The sequence below is a fragment of the Zonotrichia leucophrys genome, chromosome 5 (assembly GCF_028769735.1).
Source record: "Zonotrichia leucophrys gambelii isolate GWCS_2022_RI chromosome 5, RI_Zleu_2.0, whole genome shotgun sequence".
In the NCBI taxonomy this organism is placed as follows: Eukaryota; Metazoa; Chordata; class Aves; order Passeriformes; family Passerellidae; genus Zonotrichia; species Zonotrichia leucophrys.
This window is the reverse complement of record NC_088175.1, coordinates 26,997,231-27,018,795: the sequence shown is the minus strand read 5'-3', so window position 1 is coordinate 27,018,795 and position 21,565 is coordinate 26,997,231. Positions and strand designations below refer to the sequence as shown.

The 21,565-nt window shown below is 41.3% G+C and overlaps 1 protein-coding gene across 1 annotated transcript; it reads right to left on the bottom strand.

The window, feature by feature from the left end:
- Positions 1 to 5,453: 5,453 nt before the first annotated feature.
- Positions 5,454 to 21,297, bottom strand: THBS1 (thrombospondin 1). The gene is made up of 22 exons (XM_064714544.1): positions 21,183 to 21,297; positions 20,926 to 21,020; positions 19,628 to 20,205; positions 19,067 to 19,142; positions 18,622 to 18,818; positions 18,324 to 18,449; positions 16,684 to 16,777; positions 16,166 to 16,339; positions 15,618 to 15,794; positions 15,149 to 15,322; positions 14,846 to 14,973; positions 14,577 to 14,729; positions 13,869 to 14,087; positions 13,284 to 13,391; positions 12,740 to 12,899; positions 12,230 to 12,348; positions 10,303 to 10,537; positions 9,697 to 9,924; positions 9,219 to 9,490; positions 8,663 to 8,760; positions 8,413 to 8,552; positions 5,454 to 7,780 (listed from the first exon to the last, which is right to left on the bottom strand). Exons 2-22 carry the CDS (start codon positions 20,993 to 20,995, stop codon positions 7,773 to 7,775), a joined length of 3,534 nt encoding a protein of 1,177 aa, XP_064570614.1. The 5' UTR covers positions 20,996 to 21,020; positions 21,183 to 21,297; the 3' UTR covers positions 5,454 to 7,772.
- Positions 21,298 to 21,565: the final 268 nt, after the last annotated feature.

Genomic DNA, 21,565 nt, shown 5'->3' with positions numbered 1-21,565 from the left:
TTTTCTGTGCCTGTATGATATTCATTCAGAACTGTCTGCTGGCTGTAATCTTTCCATAGTCCAGTTATTTTCACATGGAACTTGTGTTTTATAAAGACCTCAAAAACAGTGTTTCAAGTGCTTGGGCAGTTTCTGAAGAAATCTAAATTCTGTTTGAAGATTGTATCTATAATATCTAGAGAACATTAAGAAAAATACAAAATAATTCCTTATTTTCTTGTTTTATTTTCTTATCTTGAATCTCTTGCTGCTATAAAAAAGCTTTTGCTAGCAGCCTTAAGGAAGGGTAACTGTTGCTAACAAAGATTTACAACATTCCTGAAGCCACACATCTTTTTATTTGCATCTGGTATTTCAGGGGTAAGCAGTTTGGATGGATATTGGCTTGAAATGTGTATTCCAACAGGAGGTCTGTAACCTAACTTTTAGTGGTGGGAAGTGCTGAGCACCCTGCACCAGTTGAAGTCACTCCAAGCCAGAGGGACCTAGCACTCATGGCTTGCTATTCCAGAGGTGTGTTGGGTCAGTACCCAAAGATCAGAGACTATAAAAAATTGGTGACCTAAGATTTATCTGTGCTTAGTTTTTATGGCATTATATGAAAAGGTTTTTTGGCAATATTTTATTTCTTGCTTGATGTTACAGGTGAAGTATCAATTCAAACTCTCCTTTCTTTTTGTATTCTCAGTTTCAAGTAAAACTGTTGGAAAAAAATTATTTGGAAAAATACGGTACTGGTGAGAGGTAGACAATAACAGAGATATTATTTAAAATATAGTGACAAGGTCATTTGCTAGAACATCACCAATACCAGAGTAAAAAGAAAGTTGAGCACAAGCGGATCCATGGGTTTTTCTTTGTTTTTCCAGTGACTCTGTGTTGTGACCTGCAATAACCCCTCCATTGGGGCCGCCACTTGAATTCCAGCTGCAATGGAATGTGGCAGCTTCTCCTCAGGGAGTGATGCAGCAGTGATGATTAAGATATTTAAATTAATTTTCTTTTGCAGCCTAACTTGGGACTTAGAAACAGGTTTTTTGAAATACATAGCTTCATTCAACATAAGTTGTATTTGGCAAAAAATTCTGATAACTAACTTCTTTAATGTCCTCTCTAGCTCCTTTAATCCAAAACATAGCAGAGCACAGGACACTGATTTTTAAAGCTATCCTTCTAATTTTTGGGCTTTGAAGTGTTTGAGGAGCAAGAAGTTTCATGTGTACATGTAAATTTATGCTGTTTGCTCTCCTTATCTTTTTTCACACAATGATTTTACAGCACAGATAGATGCTTTGTTCCAAAAACTTAATTGGTGAAGGCAACATAGCCACGAAGAAAAGATCCTGGTGTGATTCATCTAATTGCTGAGCAATACAGGACCAAATCATTCTGTCTTTGTCACTGAGACCCCTCAGTGACACACATGCAGTGCTGGTGTTTGTGGTGGCCAGTGCTCAACTGTTGATACTGATTTTCTTCAGTGGGTATGTTTTGATGCTGCCATGGTTTGCTCTCTTAAATGGCAAACTGCATCTTTTTTTTTCTTGTGAAAGTGGAAAATTAAGGTGGTTCAATCAATTTAATTTACATTATGTATGTATATTTATATATATATGTATGTATAAATTGTATGTATTAATTGAACATGTAATATAGAAAATATACTTTGCATTTGAGTGGGATATTTTAAAAGATTACAGCGCTGATTTCAGTGTACTGTAACGGTGTCAGAAGTTCACTCCAGCTTTAGCAGATTTAGAGTGGTTGAGGGATTTTCATTTCAAAGAGTAGTGACAAAATATATATCCTGATTAAAAAAAAAAAAGTAAAAAAATTTCGTGAATCTGGACAACAATAAAATGAGTTAAATTATTCTTTTATGTCCAGAATTCAAGTTTAAATTGAAGTAGTTCTACCAAGGGGTGAAAAAACTTTCAGTTTTGTCATTAAAATAAAAAGAGGAAAACACCCCACAAAAATGCTGGGCCTAATGCCCTTTTCCAGCTCACGTGGGCTGGTGTCTGCTTAGTGGAGCTGTGGTGCATGCTTTCCTTCTCACTTCCCCAGCAGAACTCCTGCAGAGCCAGCGGGCATGCTGAGCACAGAGAGAAAACAGGCTGTGCAAAAATTATCTGCTGCACAGATCAGAGAGGAAAGGGCTGCTTGAGCATGTCATCAGAGTAACAAGGACTAGTCTAGAAATGTGAAAAAGTATGCCAGTGAATTCATGTGCTGAAAGGGTGTCTTTTTACCTTCATATCAGGGATGGATAAGTGAGAGGCAGTTGTTTGCAACTCAATTTCTGTGATTTCAATGACTACTGAAGAGAATTTTTATATTTTATAAAACCCCCATATTTCCTGGATAAAATTTCAGCAAATAATATTTGCCTTTTTGTTATGCTTCTTTAAAAGGCTAAGCACAGTTTTTAAAAAGATCCCCTCTCTCTTGCTTTTTGCATGAAAAATTTACCAGAGTTTTCACTTCCAAGCATGCTTCCTCCCCCACTTATGAAGAGAGAGCCTCACCTCTGGGAGTCTCACCATGTGAAAAACAGACATAAGACAAGGTGGTTGGTTTGGCAGATACTCAGGAAGCTGACAAGTTAGGAGGGTTTATGAAAGTTAGGAAAAATAGTAATTGATTTTTTCTTTAATTTAATTTAATTTTCAACAGATGTGCTTGCTTATTGAGAAATAATTGCTCCTTTATTTGTAGTGAGATTTAAAGGTCAGAAAAACTGTTTCCTTTTCAAATAGAATAGAGGCAGCTGAATACTACTAATGCCATAACCTACATTTATCCAATTATACGTTTCATTGAGGGATTGGCTAGAATCCAGATGCAGTAGTTGGAATAAAAGGCTCCCTGTCATTTATGTCTATGTGAAATAGTTCACTGCTTGCAATTGAATCTGCAATACCTCTTATGCTTAAAAAACCCCAGTAAACTGGACTATTCTGGAGTGTGCAGTAACCTGCAGAGTGTCAAAGTGCTTTATACAGGTATATATATACAGGTTCTGAATACAGGTATTCTGTATTCAGAACATTTTTCCCTTAAAAATCTGCTGTTTTCTTGTGGAAATAGTGATCTGTGCCATTGTTTTTTATTGTTTGCTTTGTGTATTTGGTATGCATAGTTTTGGTGGGAAGGGCACTGCCAGAGGCATTCTACCCTAATTTTACAATAACACTAAAATGGCCTCTCCATACACATTTTGTGAGCAGAGCCATCAAGGGACATGGACACAGAGTCTCTGCAGCTCTCAGTTTAGCCTTGTATGTTTTGTCCAGGCTAGCAGTTCTTCACTTTAAAGCAGCTGAGATATAAAAGACAAATGATGTCTGGGCTTCCTGGGATTTGTTTAAATTTGAAAATCCAAGTTTCTCTATGATACTTGTCTAATTTTATGGATGTCCTGTGGAAGATTTTTTCTTTAAGACTTCTGCTTGCCAAACACTTTTTTAAATGAGTTCTCACCCTCTTGTCGTAACTTTGCTTAAATTTTCATACAACTTTGTGCACCAGTTTTTTCTCTTTGGAAAAGGTGAGAAATAAGAACGAGAACTTCTCTTGCGGATACTTTAAGATGCTTACTTCTGCAATCTCAACATCCTTTCCAAAATGAATTTATGTTGAAAATCTACCACTTACTGTGGATTTCCCTGCAAAAAACATACCAATATCAGTAAAAAATGCACTATTGTCATTAGGATGCAGATCTTTCTACACTTATCTCAGTCTTTATCTCCATAGCTTATGAATACCTACTGGTTAAACTACTACTCCTGTTGAATATATGTTCAATGGAAATGACCACTTTAAAACTGAAGAAGCCCATTTGCATGGGCTCTGAGAAGACCATGTTGTGGAAGGAAAACCTTATGTTCTGTACAATAGCAAGAAATTAAAAGATTACTTAGGCAAAAATAGTTGGCCAGCACCAAGTAATTCTAGAAGCGGCATGCATTGGTTGGTACATTTACAAGTTCCACTGATGAGCCTCCAGAGAGGCTGGGGACAGCAAATTTCCCACAGGGTTCTCTGCCCTGTGAAGTGTGGCCACCTGCCATGTTCTTGTGTTTAGTTCTTGTTTAGTAGTTTCTTTGGGCATGTAAAGGCCTAACTTATCTCAACTATAGCTTTTTTTGTGTCCTACTGTATTCACACCCACCAAGCAACAAGTGGGTGGACTTAGGCTATGGGTTAACTCAAAGCATATAGCTTGCCTTTTTTATTCTAATGACAAGAAAAGCTATCAAAAAATGCATGCATTAAATTAGCATGAAAGTTTGGCATGGCTCAGATAAGACCATTGGAACGGGCTGCCAAGGCTGCCTTCCCCAAAGCAGCAGCAGTTCTCTGTTACAAACTTTTGGTTAGACCTACATATATTCATATATAGATGTGTCCAGATAGAGATACATGCTCAGAAAACTGTTGGTTTTAAGGTATCTCCTTCTTCCTGCCAGTAAATGAAGGGATTTCTCCAGGTTGGAAACATCTTTGGTTTTTATAGTTCTCAGTCTTCCCAGTGTCTTTTGGAGGCCAGAAGAGTTAAGAGACCAAACCTGCAGGACAAATGGTAGTCCAGGCCCAGGTAAGATCAGATGGGTTACACTGACAGCGCACTCCCACTACCCCATCTCATTCCAGGGAAGTCAAGCAGACTGTCCTGTAACTGATGAGGGCAGAAATTCCTGGTCCTTCCTAACAGGCCAGGAGTTCTTTGCTCTCCTCATTCTCAGTGGGAAAAAATTCAAATATACAGGACTGCCCTCAAAAGAGTAGTGACATAGAACAGGAGTCTTCATCCTCAGGAAAAGAAAATGTAAAGATTAATTTTCCACACCTGCAGGATGCCCTCACTACACTTCTCATGTGGGTACTCCTGTTACAGCACCTGCCTTTGCTAAGGGGTGCACAAAACAAGCTGCTGCTGCAAGCAGAGATAGAGGAGCCAATCTTGACCATTCTTAGTTTTAGCAGCATGTCCTAGAAGCTGATTGGGTGCCCTGGCATCAGCTCTTTGGTCACACTAGGAGTTTCAGTTGTGAGAGTCTGCTGCACCAGCCCCTACAAACAGCCAAAATGCTGCCTCTTTCCATGGGGAAGGGGGCAGGCCTGGCTGGGCATGAGTGCAGTCACTCAAAGACTGTTCTGCCTCCTGCCTGCCTCAAGGGTAGCTTGGAAGTCTTAAAGTGAAGCCTTCAGAATCCAAGGTGCCAGCTGCCCTTGTGTGACTGCAGCACTGCCTGCAGGTGGGCCAGAGGTTACACACAGGGTAACAGCTCAGGTGCACTCCCTCAGCATAGCTGGTAATGTAGAGGGCAGAGAAAATCTTGCATGGAAGCCAAGTTTGACATGAATAATACATCAGTGATCCAGAGATGCATTACAAAACATTAATGAAACCAGAGCACAAAGGTATAAATATAAATGTCCTTGGTGGTTTATTGTTCTTTGTATGTAAGAAGCTTTATTGTACAACTTACACAACTTTAGAATGGAAAAACGGTTAAAAATGTTTACAAAAAAAAGCATGTTCTTAGAAAATTATGCTAGCAAAAACACTGGGAGGAGGGAAGCAAAAAAATCTTCAGTGTGCAAACTTTTTATAAAAATAGAAATACTAACTCTACAGGTAGCATTTCATGATAAATTATTTAAATAGCCTATCTACACAATTATGTGATTAACTATTACAAGGGCAATGAGAAAAATAATTTATAAAAATACAAGCAATGGTATACAAGATGACAGGAAAAAATATAATACAACATCAGAAATTGTATTTGACTTTTTTTTCCAATGCCATTTCCTTTCTGGGAATACATTTTCTGCAAAGAAATTTTTACTATGTACAGCATTAATTTTTAGTACTACAGTAGCTTTAAAGTTTGTTAGACATTTGAACTCTGCTTGCTCCAAAGGTTTTTCTCAGTCACACAACAATGAGGTAATATTTGTACGTAAAACTTTCACCATGTTCATTTCTTTTTGTTTTTTCAAAAGACAAGGAAATATTATAGGTATAAGGATGCTGCCCCTTCTGTTGGGGAAAACAGTCTTTTAATGTACATCAAGGCTCTCCCTCTTTTGCAAGGAGCTCCTGAAATTGTCTAGTCTGTGATGAATTCCTTCTTTTGTAGCCGCATGTCACTAGTTCCAGACTGAGCATGCAGAGGCCCAAAGAGGCTGTTAAGGGTTAGTGAGGGCTGTCCTCACGCCTCCTGCTGCAGCCTCCTCAGGGCAGCTCTCCTGGCTCTGGGTTAGGCCCACTGAGCAGAGGTAAAGCATCACAGACATTTCCCAGCACTAGAGAACATTAAGAGGGTGAATGGCATTCCCACATCCCTAGTGCTATAGATGGGACAGAAACTGCTGCTATCTAAAAGGAGTTGAATTTTAGCACTGCAGAACAGTTGCCTGCCAGGCTACCAACTGCCTTGCACAAAGAAAGGAAAAGCCAACATTGAGCTCAGACTGAGAAAAACAAACATCCCATTGCCCACACCCTCACTCTTCCTTGCGCCTCAAAGCCTTTATGGGAAAATTGCTCTTTGCAACAAATACATCACCACTATCTGCTCCAGACAAGACTTTTTTTTCTCAACTAAACCCTCTCTAGTTTCAGTATAGAACAGAGACAATAAATAATCTGTATTTACAATCTTACAGTCATGAAGACTTGTAACAATGATTAGGTGGATAGTCTTGACGCATTTCTTGTTGTTTTTATCAATAATCCCTCAGTCATTATAACATCAAGAATAGGCAAAAATAAATATTTTACAATTTTATCTACAGGCCCCTTTTCCTCCCCTCTAAAGAAGCGAGGGGTTTAAAACATCTATGGCATGTAGAAAAGGAATGTTTTCATTACATTATTTTTGTGCCTCTTTAACCATAAAAAGTGAAGCATGTGCTGGTTTCCTGAAGGACAGCACAGTGCTAGCTGAGATGGTGGTGCTTTCTGGCACCATATCTGAAACAACACATTTGAAGGTAAGCAAGGCCAGCATCTAGATCAGGCAAAAACAGAATCTAATCATAAATCCCAGTTCCCCCAAAGCTGGTGTGATCCAGTGTACCAGTTTTTTATCCTCTTTCTCTCCTGCCATAAGAAAAATCAGTTTTAGGATATCTGTTTTGTCCTGTGTAGTTCAGGAGCTGATCTAGCTCACCAAAACCAGAGCAAGGCTATGTTTTATCTGAAAGGTATGACATAGAAAACAATTTCTCCAAGTTAAATGGATGTAAACCAAAGTAGCACAGCCTTCCTTAAAAAATTCTCTACCCCATAAAGAAAGACCTAGAGTTCCCCCTCCCACCCAAACTCCCTCTTCCCCACACAATGAAAGGTCTTCAGTTTAAGTAGTCCACAGCACATCCAAAGATGTTCTTTTACAAAATGCTACTCCATGGGACCTCCAGTTAGAGAGGCAGTGACACTGCACTGTGATAAACAGCAAACAAATGTCTTTCCTACTGAAAGAAGTGTGCTTGTTCAGTGACGACAATTCTCATTTGCAAGACACGTTTGTTTCCTTCCACTTCAGCAGAGGTCAGATACCAAGTATGTTCTCACTTTCATTCTCTCAAAAGCATTCTCTTGAGGCAGGTCATGTGTTTCGAGTCCACATTTATGCAGAAAGAAGAAAGGAAGGAATAATATAATGGTCCCAGGATTTGTAAGGCTAAACGTTTCAAAAGGTGCAATTACCAGCATTTTTAAATAGTCTCTGAATCCAACAATCTTTGATTGATTACGAATCTGTGAAAAAAGGAAAATGTATATTTAAATATTTCTGTCTATTATGCATCATTATATCCTAGTCATTAATGCCCAGAGACATTTGTAGAGAAAACTGAAAGTACTTTCAATTAGGTACTTCCTTGAGCTAGACTTCATAATCTAATCTATGTAACTATTACATAATAAAGTGACTATTTCAGAAGACTAAGATAGCTGATACTAGTTGTATGCACTTACCTCCACTAAACTTCAAGACTGCAATATATGGACAACCTTCTACTTTGCTTACTTTTAAGAAAATCAGCTTTTTACTTGCTCAAGTCAATATATTGCATTTCTACCTTAGATTTTGTCAGATGTGCTCATTCATTCAAATCAGCACTTCAAAGAAGAGTCAAAATGCATTTAATTTCTGGAACTCAACGTGAATTTCTGATACTTTGAAATAACGCAAAGAAATATACTTAATTTTATATATTTAAGATTTTAACTGTGAAGAGTTTATCAAAGTGTCCTGTTCCTGCCTGCAGAACTCATTTGAACCTGAACCACAAAAGATCACACTTCAACTTTCCCTATTGGCTCTTATGTCTTATGTCCTTGAACCAATTCATTTATATAGGATCTCTTAAATGCAATGTCATCCTTACCTCTGCATTCATATTTAAGGTCTGAGAAGAACACCATTTCTTGAGAGAAGACAAATAATCCTAGCCGACCACCAGCATAGGTTTTATCGTAGATTGGTCCTGAGTCTGCCATGATTTTCTTCCCTTCATACATTACAACCCTACAAAGAGACAACAGCTCAGCCATCTTTGACAAGGTCCTGTGAGGCTTATTTTCACAGGCATCCACTTTTCCTGTGATATTTACTTCAGATAAAAGGATGATACTCACCTGATGTAGCCGGTCTTTGGTCTATGGCTAAGTCGCCATCTGTATGCAGTGAAGTCTTTCCAGCCTATGTGACGAGGATCGTGCCACAAAGTTCTCACCTGTGAAAGAATGTTTTTTATCAACCAAAGGCCAGACATAACAAAGCAGTTATTTTGACATGAAGGTGTCTTATTATTAAAGGCTGCAAATAAGTCATTAGGCTCTGCAGTAGCCTAGAGATAGAAATAATAGAAATCAACTGCATTTAAATTTACTTTTAAAATATGTAAATGGAAAGCTATGACTATTCCACTAACAATTGATTCACTGCGCTGGGAAGCCTGTCTGCAGCAAGCAATCTTGTTAATTGTATATAATATTTTACTTGATTAGGAAAAATTATGAAGTTATTGGTATTTGGCAAGAAGTCTACATGATCAGCATGTGCAGGCCCCTTCTAAGTGTCTAATTTTCTGGAAGAACAACCTGCCTTATGCAGAAGAGTATGTTATTACACTGAAGTGCTCAAGGTTACCACGTTAAGAGTACTTCAGCATGTAGTAAGTGCCACTCTTACCTGGCCAGGAGTGTTTCCTGTGTGCCACAGAGCATTACGAAGGTGTTCTCCTGGACCAGTGGTGGAATTCACAACTTTGATGGAGAGACCTGAATAGCCTTGAGCTTTGGTTGGTGTGGAGTCCCAGTAAGACTGGGTGATCTGCTTCCACATGACAACATAGAAACGACTGCTAGATTGGTAGCCAAATACAAAGCCAGCATAATCATCATCCCTTTCTGTATTGATAAAGAAGGTACCACTGAAGTCCACAGCGTTGAATTCATCAAAACCTATGGGGACATCAAAGAATAAAGTTTTAGGAGCTACTTTTTTACAATTCTTAAATAACTCCTTAATAGTTACTTAGGTCCTCTTCCTCTCCCCCACCCTAACTAATAAAAACAACAAAACCACTCTTCACCCTCACTAACAAACAAACAAACAAAAAAAATCAAACCATCCCAAACAACAGTGCCTGTTAAATTCTTCCCCTTACCGACTGCAAGGCCAGGGTCACAGTTGACTGTCTGAACCAGTTCTTTACCCTGGTGACGAACAACCCAGTTTGGATCATTTTGGGATGTTCCTTTGGGATCCAGGGGAATCATCTGAAATTTTCGGAAGTCGGTCTCGCTAATTTCCACATTTTCAGGGCAGATATCATCAATGTCTGGCACACTGTCTTGGTCAAAGTCATCTTTGCAAGCATCTCCACGTCCATCACCTGTAGGATAAAAGTAATTTTACTGTTTTATTACCACCACTGTTTGTTTCTGAGTCATATAGCTTGGAGTTGAAGTCTGACTTGCAGATCTCTGACTGCCCAGGTACTTGGCAGACACAGGACAGAAGCCACAGCAGTGACTGTAGAAATGCCCTTTCACTCCAGCCTGATAGTGACTTAGGAGTAAGTTGGATATGTGGTCACTTTTACATTGATCTTTACTCCTGAGAAGCACTATAACAACATTCTGGGGTTTTTTTTCTGGTACAGACATTCTGGTTTTTTGTTACTTAGTTTTGTCCAAAATTAAATAGTGTGAAAAAATACGAAACTATTGAAAAAAAACTCTTAAAATGTCATTATGATACTGGCTCTTACCATCAGAATCAGCTTGATCTGGGTTGGCAACCAGTCTGCAGTTGTCTTTGTCATCAGGGATACCATCATTGTCATCATCATGGTCACAGGCATCACCTTTGCCATCCTTGTCATGGTCAGCTTGATTGGCATTGGGCACATAGGGGCAGTTATCAAGGTTATTTTGATGACCATCTTCGTCTATGTCCTGGTTGTTGTCACACTGATCACCTATGCGGTCAGAATCAGTGTCTTCCTATCAGAGCAGAAAAAAACCAAAACATTTAAAAGGCCACTTAAAGAAGGCTGAGATAGGGGTCTCTAAAACAGGAGTTTTAATACATAGAATTAATCAGGATTTCTGCTTGCTTTATCAAGAGCTAAGATGAATATAGTGGGTGGATTAATACACACTTAAAACTGCCTGTGCTAACTGGTTTTATGCTGCTTTAGTCTTGTTCTGGTTTTAATTGGAATTCACTGCATCAGAAAGCAGTGTGATCATCAGCTATCTTGTGCCTTTGCCACATGTCTCTTCTGTCACTAGTCTACCATACTGGATGCAGGGTGTTTTATCTCCTACCTTCCCTGGCAGCAATGTGGTTTCAAAGGCCAATCCAGGGTTGTACTACTCTGCACTTAGTCAGTAAAGACTGTAACATTAAAACCGTCTACCAATGCTTAGTGTTACATCCTCTACACCACAGCTCAATTTTCTTTATCATAAATGCTCTTCATGCCCCCTGATTCATCAGTCAAGACAATTGTTCCCATGGTAGTGACAGACTGCATTAACTAACTAGTTAGTTAGTGCTTGCTGATCACTTATTTTAGCCAGTCATTTGCATAATCAGCTCCTGAACTAAGAAAAACAATCCCGTCATCCCTGAGGTTGCCTCACATTTAGCCTAGTAGTCTTGTGAGCACAAGTGGGTGACCCTGGTGTAGACAGAAGGCATACCATACACTGTTGGATTAGTTACTAATTCTGGCACTGGAAATCCAATATCTCCACTTCTAGAACTTGATTAGGATAGTGTTTGGAAAGCTGTTAGAGTCTTAAAAATTTCGAAGTCACAAGAGAAAGGATCCTCCTGAAAGCAGCTGCTTCAAAGGATCTTCAAGCAATTCCCTCCCTCAAGTGGGGAAATAGTAAAGCAAGTGACAATGACTAAGAAATTCTATATTATCTGTTTAAATCCTTCAAGTAACACTGCTTTTGGGCTACATGGCCACACTACACTACATTCCACTGATTTGCAACTGCTTTTCTAACCCTTCAGACATTCCAGTTGTATCCTTGAAGCTATTAAACTTAGTCTTTTTAATTACAAGATGCCACAGGCTTAATCTACTTCTGCCTTCAGTTTTTGAATCAGTAAGTTGTCTGAGGGTCTAGATTTTTATGAAGGTGAATTTTACTAGTGTCAGAACACGCCTTTTTCTTAGAGAAAAGCAACTTGTGCTGCCTTCTTACTGCTAGCAAAGTTATCTTCTGAAATGCAGTTGGCTTCAAGTTTAGGGACAAAGTTTAAAGAACAGCTTTGTGTCTAAGTGAACACAGCACTACAGGCTATGAAGAGAGTAGTTCCACTACACACATTTTACACATGTTTACAATGTTCCCAAAGTATTTCATATTTTCGCTGTGAGGATCGCCAGAAATGACAAACCTAAGAAATGTTTAGGTGACAAGCACATGCAGTAGTCTCACAGATCTTCATACAGCTACTTTTCAGAAAATACCTAGCAGCTGTTCAGATTCTGAGGGCATGTTATTTGATAAAGGCACCAAATTGGAAAGCAGTAAGAATGATTTGTGACAAGTCAAATTTCAGGTGTAACCTGTTCAAATGTTTTCTACAACATGAGAACATGCTTTCTACAACAGAGAACATGCTGTATTTTCTAGCACACTAGTCCTCTACTTATAATTCAAATCCCTTACCTGGTCAGGGTTGTGTTCCAGTGGACAGTTATCACACTGATCTCCAACACCATCCAAGTCTGTATCCCTCTGGTCTACATTGTAGACATACTGGCAGTTGTCCCTTTCATTAAGCACCCCTGTAAAAGTTCATGAATGAAAATCAGACATCTAAATGCTGCAAAGGACTGTATAAAGCCACCACACATTTCTTGATACATTTTTAAAGCATTTTGAGCAGCATTTGAAAGCTTTGAAACATGACTCATCACTAGCTCTGTCACAGACTTCTGCTCCTATTGCCTTGTGGGAGTGTAGCTAGAATTGAACTGTGCCAAAAGGTATATATTCCAAAGTGAATTTCCATTAGCCCTAACTGTTCCTTCAGTAGCCTTCATGTCCTGAAACCACCACAAGGGAACTTTTGTGCATCCAGGGATGAAATTTGGTAGGAAATCAGGATTATATTGTGTTCATTTGATTTATGGCTGATTAGAAAACCATCTAAAGGAGTGATCAGAGGCCACCTACCATCTCCATCAATATCTATGGCACATGCATCTCCTTCTCCATTGTTGTCAGTGTCAGTTTGGTCAGGGTTGTGATTGTAGGGACAGTTGTCACAGCGGTCACCAACATCATCCCTGTCATAGTCATACTGCTGTGGGTTATAGATGAATGGACAGTTGTCCTGCAAAAATGAGAAAAGCCAAGTTTTAAAATGAATCAAATTAAAACTTTAACCAGATTCTGCTTATGCTTGTACTGCTATATGAAAGAAGAAATAAAAGGTGGGGAAACAGTTAAAACTCAGATGCTACTATCTCAAAACACCCTGTTGCTGGCACGAGTGTATGAATGGCTGATTGAAAAATGAAAATTCACTTCCAAAGCTCAAACAGCTGCAGAAAGTTTGTATGGACAGTTATGCGTATCTAAGGTTTCTAGGATAGCTGTCAGTGCCAGCAATTTCCTATGGTCCTCTCTTAAGATTAAGGTTACAAACTAGACCCCACCTTTGGGAAGGGGAGTGGGAAAACCACATTCTCAAAGGCTGTTCTTTTCTGTTTCTTACCCGATCATCAGGAATGCCATCATCATCATCATCACTGTCACAGGCATCACCAATCCCATCCTTATCATAGTCTTCCTGCCCTGAGTTAGGCAGATTAGGGCAGTTATCCTACAAAGAAAGAAGTACACAGAGAGATGTTCACTCCTGGTATAATTACAATATGGATTTGAGCAGGTAAAATCTAATAATTAGGCAAAATTGTAACACCTCAGTCAGGTAGGAGTAACCTTACTGTAATTTTCTCAATTTAAGCTAGTCATTACAGTGATAAGTAATTTTAAAAATAAAGATTGGGCTGTTTTTGAGAATCTTACCCTGCTGCTCTTCCCTTGGAGATTGCTATTAGAACAAAGCTCATATAGGTATGGCCTAAATTAGAATCTTCCTAGAACATTTACAACAATCAGGCTTCATTTTTTTCCCGTATCACAAGAATATATAAAGCAATACACCAACAGCAAGAACCTCCCAGCAATACCTTGACAATGGCATCCCTGCCTCCTCTATCCCTAGGTTATCTGCAGAGAGAATAGTTTAACAGCTTAGGCTGTTAGAATGGCAGATGGTAAAAGAGGACAAACTTACCTTTTTACAGTGGTAAGTAGCATTGGCAACACAAACCAGGTTCTCATTTGGCCATCCATCCAAATCTGTATCTTCTCCACAGATGATGCCATTGCCGGCATAGCCTGGTTTACATTCACAGCGATACATGGGGTCACTAAAGTGGCCAAGGTAATTGCATTTGGCATTCTTGTTGCAGTCATGTGTTCCATCTGTGCATGGATTACGTGGCTTGCAGACCTAGAAGACCACACAGAACTTAAACTCACTGAAAACATTGTTTTATCCCTCACTTTTCCCCCAAAGATTCAAATACATCCTAATCAATCAGGCAAAAAAAAGCCTCATACATGGCTTTCTTCCAGTCCTCAATTCCAGTAACAGTCTTAGTACTAATTATTTTTCTTGTTCAAACCTTATGTATTATCAAATGGAACCAAGCACTAAGATATGAGGCACATACTTTTGTATCATTAGTGAATACTCCTGAGTTACTCTTAAAATTATGTGTAACCTCTGAACCCTGCATGGCTGAGGAGGATAATGATATTTAAAACTCATTTTGATCTTCCAAATAAATTGATCAATGCTTTTTCTGTTCTGAACCACAGAAGATGGTGTTTTATTAAATGCTCCAAGTCTTTTTTGCCTAGAACATATAGGTGTTTTCTGTTTTTTAGAAACTTTGTGAGATTTCATAACCCAGAACAAGTCTCAAATTGACAATACCTGTTTGTTACTCATGGCATCCTCAACACTGCGACCAAATGGCTGTGTTCCAGTGAAACGTGGTGGGCAAGGCAGACAGTTGTACCCAGGTTCAGTATTCTCACACCTGTGCACTCCGTTGAACACAAAGCAGGCATCAGGAACCTCTTTGCACTGAAATTGAGTTTGAGATAAAGGAGAACAACAGTTAGCATTATAAAACAGTGATTCTGTCCTCCCTTTCCGTTTTCTTTCGTTCCCTTTCAAGGAGAAAACTGGAGTCTTCTTACCTCATCAATGTCTTGGCAGTGAATGCCATCACCATGGTAGCCAGCAGGACAGGCACCACACTTCCAGGAACCATCAGGGGCACTGGTGCACGTAGCCCCCGCAAAGCAGGGATTAGACAGACACCCATCTGTGAAACAAGCAAGGAGATGTTATGATAAAGGATGCTTTACCATGCTGCTACAGAACTGTATTTGGCAGATATCCTGGTCTAAAACTCTAGCACTTGAGGTTTGCAGACTTTACAGTGGTGTTTTTAAGAATATCAACAACGTTCAGATGTTTATGGGCAAATGGATACTCACCAATTGGACAGTCCTGTTTGTTGCAGACCTGAGTCCCTCTAGCTTCACCTACACAAGTCTTCCCACCATACTGAGGCTCGGGATTATTGCAGAGACGGCTTCGCTTCTGAAGTCCTCCTCCACATGTCACTGTGCAAGCATCCCATGGAGACCATGGTCCCCAGTTGCCATTAACTAAAGGGAGAAGAAGATAGAAAACATGCATAGCTTTAAATTCATTGCTACAATGAGTTTCTACCTGAGGACTTTACTTTTGTGGGGAGAGCAGGTCAGACATTGATCTGACAAATGACATAACAGACTCCATGGAAGAGGCATAAAAATAGTTTCATCTGAAACTAACCTGTGAGGTTTCATATAGCACACCTCTAATTTTAAAGTGAGAAGAATATTAGAACAAGCTTACTTAGTTACTACTCAGGATGTTCACTAAACTACCAATTACTAGCTACCACTAGGACACACTTACTTGGGCAAGGATCTTTCTGGCAGGCTTTGTTTTCTCTTGCTTCACCCTCACACGGTTTGCCATTCAGCTGTGGTACTGGAGAGTTGCAAAGACGAATTCTAGTAATGATGCCCGTGCCACAAGTGACAGAACATGATGACCATGGTGACCAGTGACTCCAGCCACCATCCTGTTTAACTACAAGAGAGATTTCTGTTACTCATAATTTCTGAAGACTTCAGCTGTACAGCACCTAGAACATAGCCAGTACCAGGACCAAACACTCCATGTGTAATGGATAGCCTCCTGACTGTCACAGATCAAGTTTTGCAACTAGGGAAATTTCATACCTAAACTGGCATCATGTTTCATCCTGGGAGCAGTGCCCAAACATGCCTGTTTACTGCATTAACTATCTGCTCCCCTCCACCTTGTATTAACAAGTCCTTAAAGCTAGAAGCCAAGGATCCATGCCAGTGGCAGAGCTACATGGTAATCCTTGCTTTTAACATTCAGCCAATAAAAGCAGCTTCTGTTTTACTACCAGCATGAGTAGATTAAGTACTTACATCTCTTATCACACTCCTGAAGGTGGCAAGTCCTAGTCTGCACAGAGGAGCCTTCACAGCGGTTGTTGAGACTGTCACAGGATCGGCCTCTCTGCTGAATCCCATTACCACAGGTCACAGAACACGAGGTCCATTCAGACCAAGGAGACCATCCATCGTCTGCGTAGTCGCTAGCTGCAGAGAGATACAGCTCTGAGTAAGACTCCAGGTAGATGCCTTTCCATACTTTCTCTCCCACCCCTCTCTCCACAAAAAAGGACATCACTGTCCTCAGAAGCCACATTCATCTTCCTTCTTTGTGTAAGGCCATGAACTCAAACATTTCCGTATGTTGCATATTGTAGGAAATATCTGAATATGTATGATGAAAGTGATCAGCCTCAAAGACACATCAGATTAACCTACTTCAGAAGCACAAGGTTCCCCTTGGATATCCAGCTCTGGTATACTGCAGAGCAGCATGGGTCTAGTTAGAGGTGAACAACTGCTACAGGACTCTGACAGTAGTAAGTACTTACGCCAGCACCGAGGGCAGCACTCCCCATCAGGCACAGTGGCATTGGAACAAGGCATGAGAGGACAGGACACTTTCCGGCATATAGTGGCAGAGTTCTACAATGAATTGTGAGGTTTACAGTTACCAAGCAGAATTTAAACAATGTCTGGAGTCTGGGTAAATAATAGGGACCTTTTCTGCAGAACTTTAAGACTCAGTAGCATACCTAAAGCAGAAACCCTTGTATTTAGAGCTAAAATACAACCCAAGGGGTAGTCCCAGGTATTTTCAGTCAAACTTCATCTTGTTTCCATTCTCACCCATTATTATTATTTTTTAGTCAAAAGCAGAAATATTTGGGTTCTGCAGCAGTTTATCAGTAGTAGCTAGCAGATGCTGGCTCAAGTAAATGACTACTATGTGATACCCAAAGTACAAGGTCAGATTTCAAAGAAATGAAAAAAGAATGAGAAGCCAACATTCTTTTCAGTTAATATGGATTTAAGCTGATTATATGGTAAAGATAAAATGAGTTTAGTGGACTCTACTCAAGTGCTGTGCAATCTATAACTTATAATTAGAGGTTTTTGATCTGTAAGCCAAATAGGCAGGGTAAGAACACCCACCCCCAATCTCAATAGCAGCTACAGGGCACTGTGTAGTTTTGCCTCTTAAAGGCAGCAGCTTGGTCAGAAGAATGCTCTCATGATTAGTATTTTAATTTCCCCAAGCAAATTACTAGATTAAGGCAATTGCAGCAAACATTGAGTAAACAGGTTGGTAGGAACAAGGCCAATGCAAAAGTCACAGTACCATTTGCTGACTACAAGACTAAAGACACAGTGAGCTAAAGAAGCAGACACAGAATTTGAGTTGCCTTGTATTGCACATCTACAAATACTTGACTTTTAGCTTCTAAAGAGTGGCATGCTTATTAACCCGCTGTTTGGTAGACTGGTATCCTAAAATGCTTTTGCTAAGGTATACTTAAATAGAACAGGCAAATAATTTAAAGAAATCCTGAAACTGTACATTTTGTGTATGTTTACAACATTCAGCAGAAGTGAAACACAAAGGTTAAGTATCTTTCCAGGTGATCCAGAGATTTAAACAGCTAAACTGAAATCCAAAAGGTATTGCTGTTCCATATAATCTGCAAAAGCTAACAGGACACACCTAGAAGCATTTTTTAGATGAAGAAAAACACAAGTTTAAGTGCCTTTACTGAGTACTAGAATGTCTTTTTCTATTAAGTCAGCAGGAGGTTCAGTGAGGACAAAATGTAGATCTAGAAAAGTTGATAGTACCATACATTTGTTGTGTTGATAATGACTTTTAGTTTACTGATGGACTTATGTAAAGAATACAGGCATTCCCCAAATTAAGGAACTAAAACCGTTAATGGCTGTATCAGAGTGATACATATAATTTCAGAGTTTCATATAATTTTCTAGAATACTGCTGTTGAGGCAAGGTATGGAAGCTGCCTTTATATCAGAGATCCAGTAGAATGAAATAAACTGAATAATTCTAAGGCTTTTCTAGTATGCTCAGTTCTGTGTACGATTCACTCTTTCTAACAAACAATGCAGTTTAGAAATATCTGTTAATTCCAGCTTATGAGTTTATATTCAGGTGATTTTTGAACATGAGGAATCTTACCTGGCAAGTACATTCAGTGCAGCTGTCAATAGTCCACTCCTCTTTATTTTTGTGCAAGACTCCATTATGAATGCACGCTCCAGGAGTGATCTGGACTACTTTGGCAATGATTTCATTCTCTTCAGTCTTGGGGGTGAGAAGCAAAAAGAAGATATTTAGGATTTAATACAGAAATACCCCCTTTCAGAGAAGTCAAAGTAAATATTTTGCTGTTTACATAGGCCCTCAAAAGTCAGGTTATAATTAATTCACTAAGTGCTAGTTAATGAAAGGTACCATGAAGCTGACCATCACTTACCACTTTTCGGACTCTGTCCTGAAGTGCTGTAACCATGGACCGTAGCCCTTGCATTTCCACAAACATATTTGTTAGTTCATCACAGGAAAATCCACAGACTGCTTGGATGTCCTTTGTTTTATGGCCAATGTAATTAGTGCGGATAGCTGGGCTGGAACCATTGATGGGGTTGTCCAAAGTAATGATTGCACTAGTGGCTAAAAGGAAAAAACCAGACGTGAAGTAAATGCATTTTATACCACATGCATTTATCATTCCAGGCTAGCACCTGCTAAACAGCTGCCACCAGATTCATTAGGGTGCCTGCAGAAATATAATCTTATTTCTTATGCAATGTGGATTTGCATGTCAGCATACTTCTGAGTTCTGTTTCAACTTGTCTTTCTAACGTAACGAGAAATCTTATTTTTAATAGGTCATTGGACTGAGAAGATTGTAAACTTACAGCTGGAGCAGCCTTTGTTCCGCAGGATAGTTTCCAGAGTTGTTCCAAACACAAACCGCACATTCTGCAGCAGACCCTGTGGACAGAGGAAGAATTACAGCTACTTGCAGCAACTGCAAGGGAAAGAAGTACCACTTGCACTTGGAGAGACTGAAGGTCATGCAAGATCTTACAGAGCAATTTCACGACAGACAGACGGAAAAGTGAAACATATTGCTCTATTCTCCTTAATGAGAACCAGCCCTACTTCCTAACGGTCTTATCCTTGAGCATAAGGACTTGGCGACTGTCCAGGCAGGAAGGAAAAAACCCATGGATTTCTGAATCTCATATAAGAAGCTAAGCAATGAGGCTGCAACTACCTGTCTGGAAGCTTCAGTGCCTTCTAATTGCTGCAGAAAGTTCCATCCCTGCAATTCTACTGCTTTACCCTTCAAACTCCATTAGTAAAGTTTAGCAGATTTAGAGTTCTTTGTTGCTGTTTAGGCTCGTTGAGTAGGTAATGCACCTTCAAAACAGATGACTGAAAATTCTAGGCAAAAACATAAATGAAAGCCTTACCTGGAAGTTGTCATTGACTCCCCCTTTGGCAATACGGAGCCTGGCACTGCTGGCGAGGTCCCTAGTGAAGATGTTCTGGATGGGGATGTCCAGCTCAGCATTCTCCATTTTCTCACACCCCACATAGAGCTGAGCTCGGTCCTCCTGCACAAACAGGGTGATATTCTTCCAGTGTCCTGTAGCTAGCAAGACATCCTCTACTGACACTAACTGCTGCTTGCCATCAGCAGAAAGGCTCAGGTCCAGGGAGCCTGCCTTCCCATTTGATACTAGACTGAAGACATGACCAGAGCCATCTTTCTGTTCCACAGAGAGCAGCGTGCCTCTGCTCTTCTTGGCTTGACGGAGAGTGGCCAGGAGAATGAAGCCCTTCTCAGCATGGATGGCATCTAATAAGTCTTGGAACTTCGAGTCAGACACAGCAGGGATGCGACTGGCATCTTCAATGCGGTAAGCAGGGCTGGAGGATTCTGGTCCCTTCACCAGGTACACCCCGGGGGCCCGGCGCCCAGCTCCCTTCTTCATGAAACCAATGAGTTCAAAGAGATCGAAGACGCTGTTATCATCATTCCTGGACTCTGCAGGGAGAGATCAGGGTAAGCACCATGAGAAAAGGACAAGAGGCTGAGTAGGTGTAAATCTCCCAGGACTATTTAACATTTTGGCTGCTGGTGCACATCGTGCAAGGCACAGTGCCTCACATCAGAGCACAGACAGTAGCTCTGATGGTGCAGCAGTCCCACCAGGAGCTGCTGTGCAGCACTACATGTGCATTCTTGTACAGGAGCCAGTCGGCGGCACAGGAGTGCCAGGTACCCGCTGACTGACACACAAAGGTAGCAGCCATTCTGGCACCTCATTACACTCTAGCAGCACAGAAATAGACAGCAAAGCCCAGTCTGCAATATTCCTATGCTAGGACACGTCAAAGTGAGTTTGGATAATCTAGCTGAGTGACAGTAGCACAGTAGCAGCTTCTCTATGTCACCAAGACGGCAGCATAGTACCCCATTCCTTCTTCAGGCGGTTCCTACATCATGTTCCTCCTTCCCTCTGCTCAGTGCAGAGGTAGACAAGCTACATACTCGAGATCTGGAAACTGTGTTCCCATTTCTGAAGGCTACACAAATTCCACACCAGAGAGAAGTTTCCTGTTCCCAGCTAGCTGATGCTCAAATTAAAACGTTTTTGTTCACTGAGAGCTTTGGAGCTCTTTACTACCGAGCACAACTTCATCTGCTACACAGGCACCAAAGTTTTTTATTTTTGCCCCCGGTACCAGCACAGAGCTGTCTTACCTGCAGTGCGCTTGGTCTCTGAGCCGCCTAGCACGAGGAGAAGGAGGCAGAGAGCAGTCGCTGGCCCCATGGCAAAGGTCTGTCTCTGAACCAGCCTGGGGACACACACGAGGAAGGTCACGGCGCTGCCGTCGCACCCACGGCCGGCGCCAGCGAGGCTCCCGCAGGCAGGGAGCTGCGCAGCGGGGACGGGGCAGGTGTCCCCGGCCGCCCTGGGACGGGACAGCGAGAGCGGCGGCAGCCGCTTCAGCACTTACCTGCGGGAAGAGCGATGCGGGCGGTCAGCGCCGGCCTCTGGGTACCGGCGACCAATATCCGCGGGCGGCCCCGACTCTCCCGGCGCGGGAGGGCGAACAGCGGCGGGCAGCTGTAGCGGCGCTGCCGGGACTCTGCGGGCGCCGGCCGCCGCGCCCGGCTATAAAGGGATGGCTCGCATTCCTGGGCGCACAGCGGGCCAATCGGCGGCGGCGGGGCAGGAAGCGGGAGGCGGGAGCCGGGTGGCTCCGGGGCCAGGGACAACTTTCCGCAGGGGCCGGGGGGCGGGGGCGGGCGCGCCCCGCGGGCCGGGGGAGTGAGGGGACGCGGAGCCGTCGCCGCCCGGCCGCGCCGCGAGGGGGCGCTGCTCCCTCGGGGCCTCCCG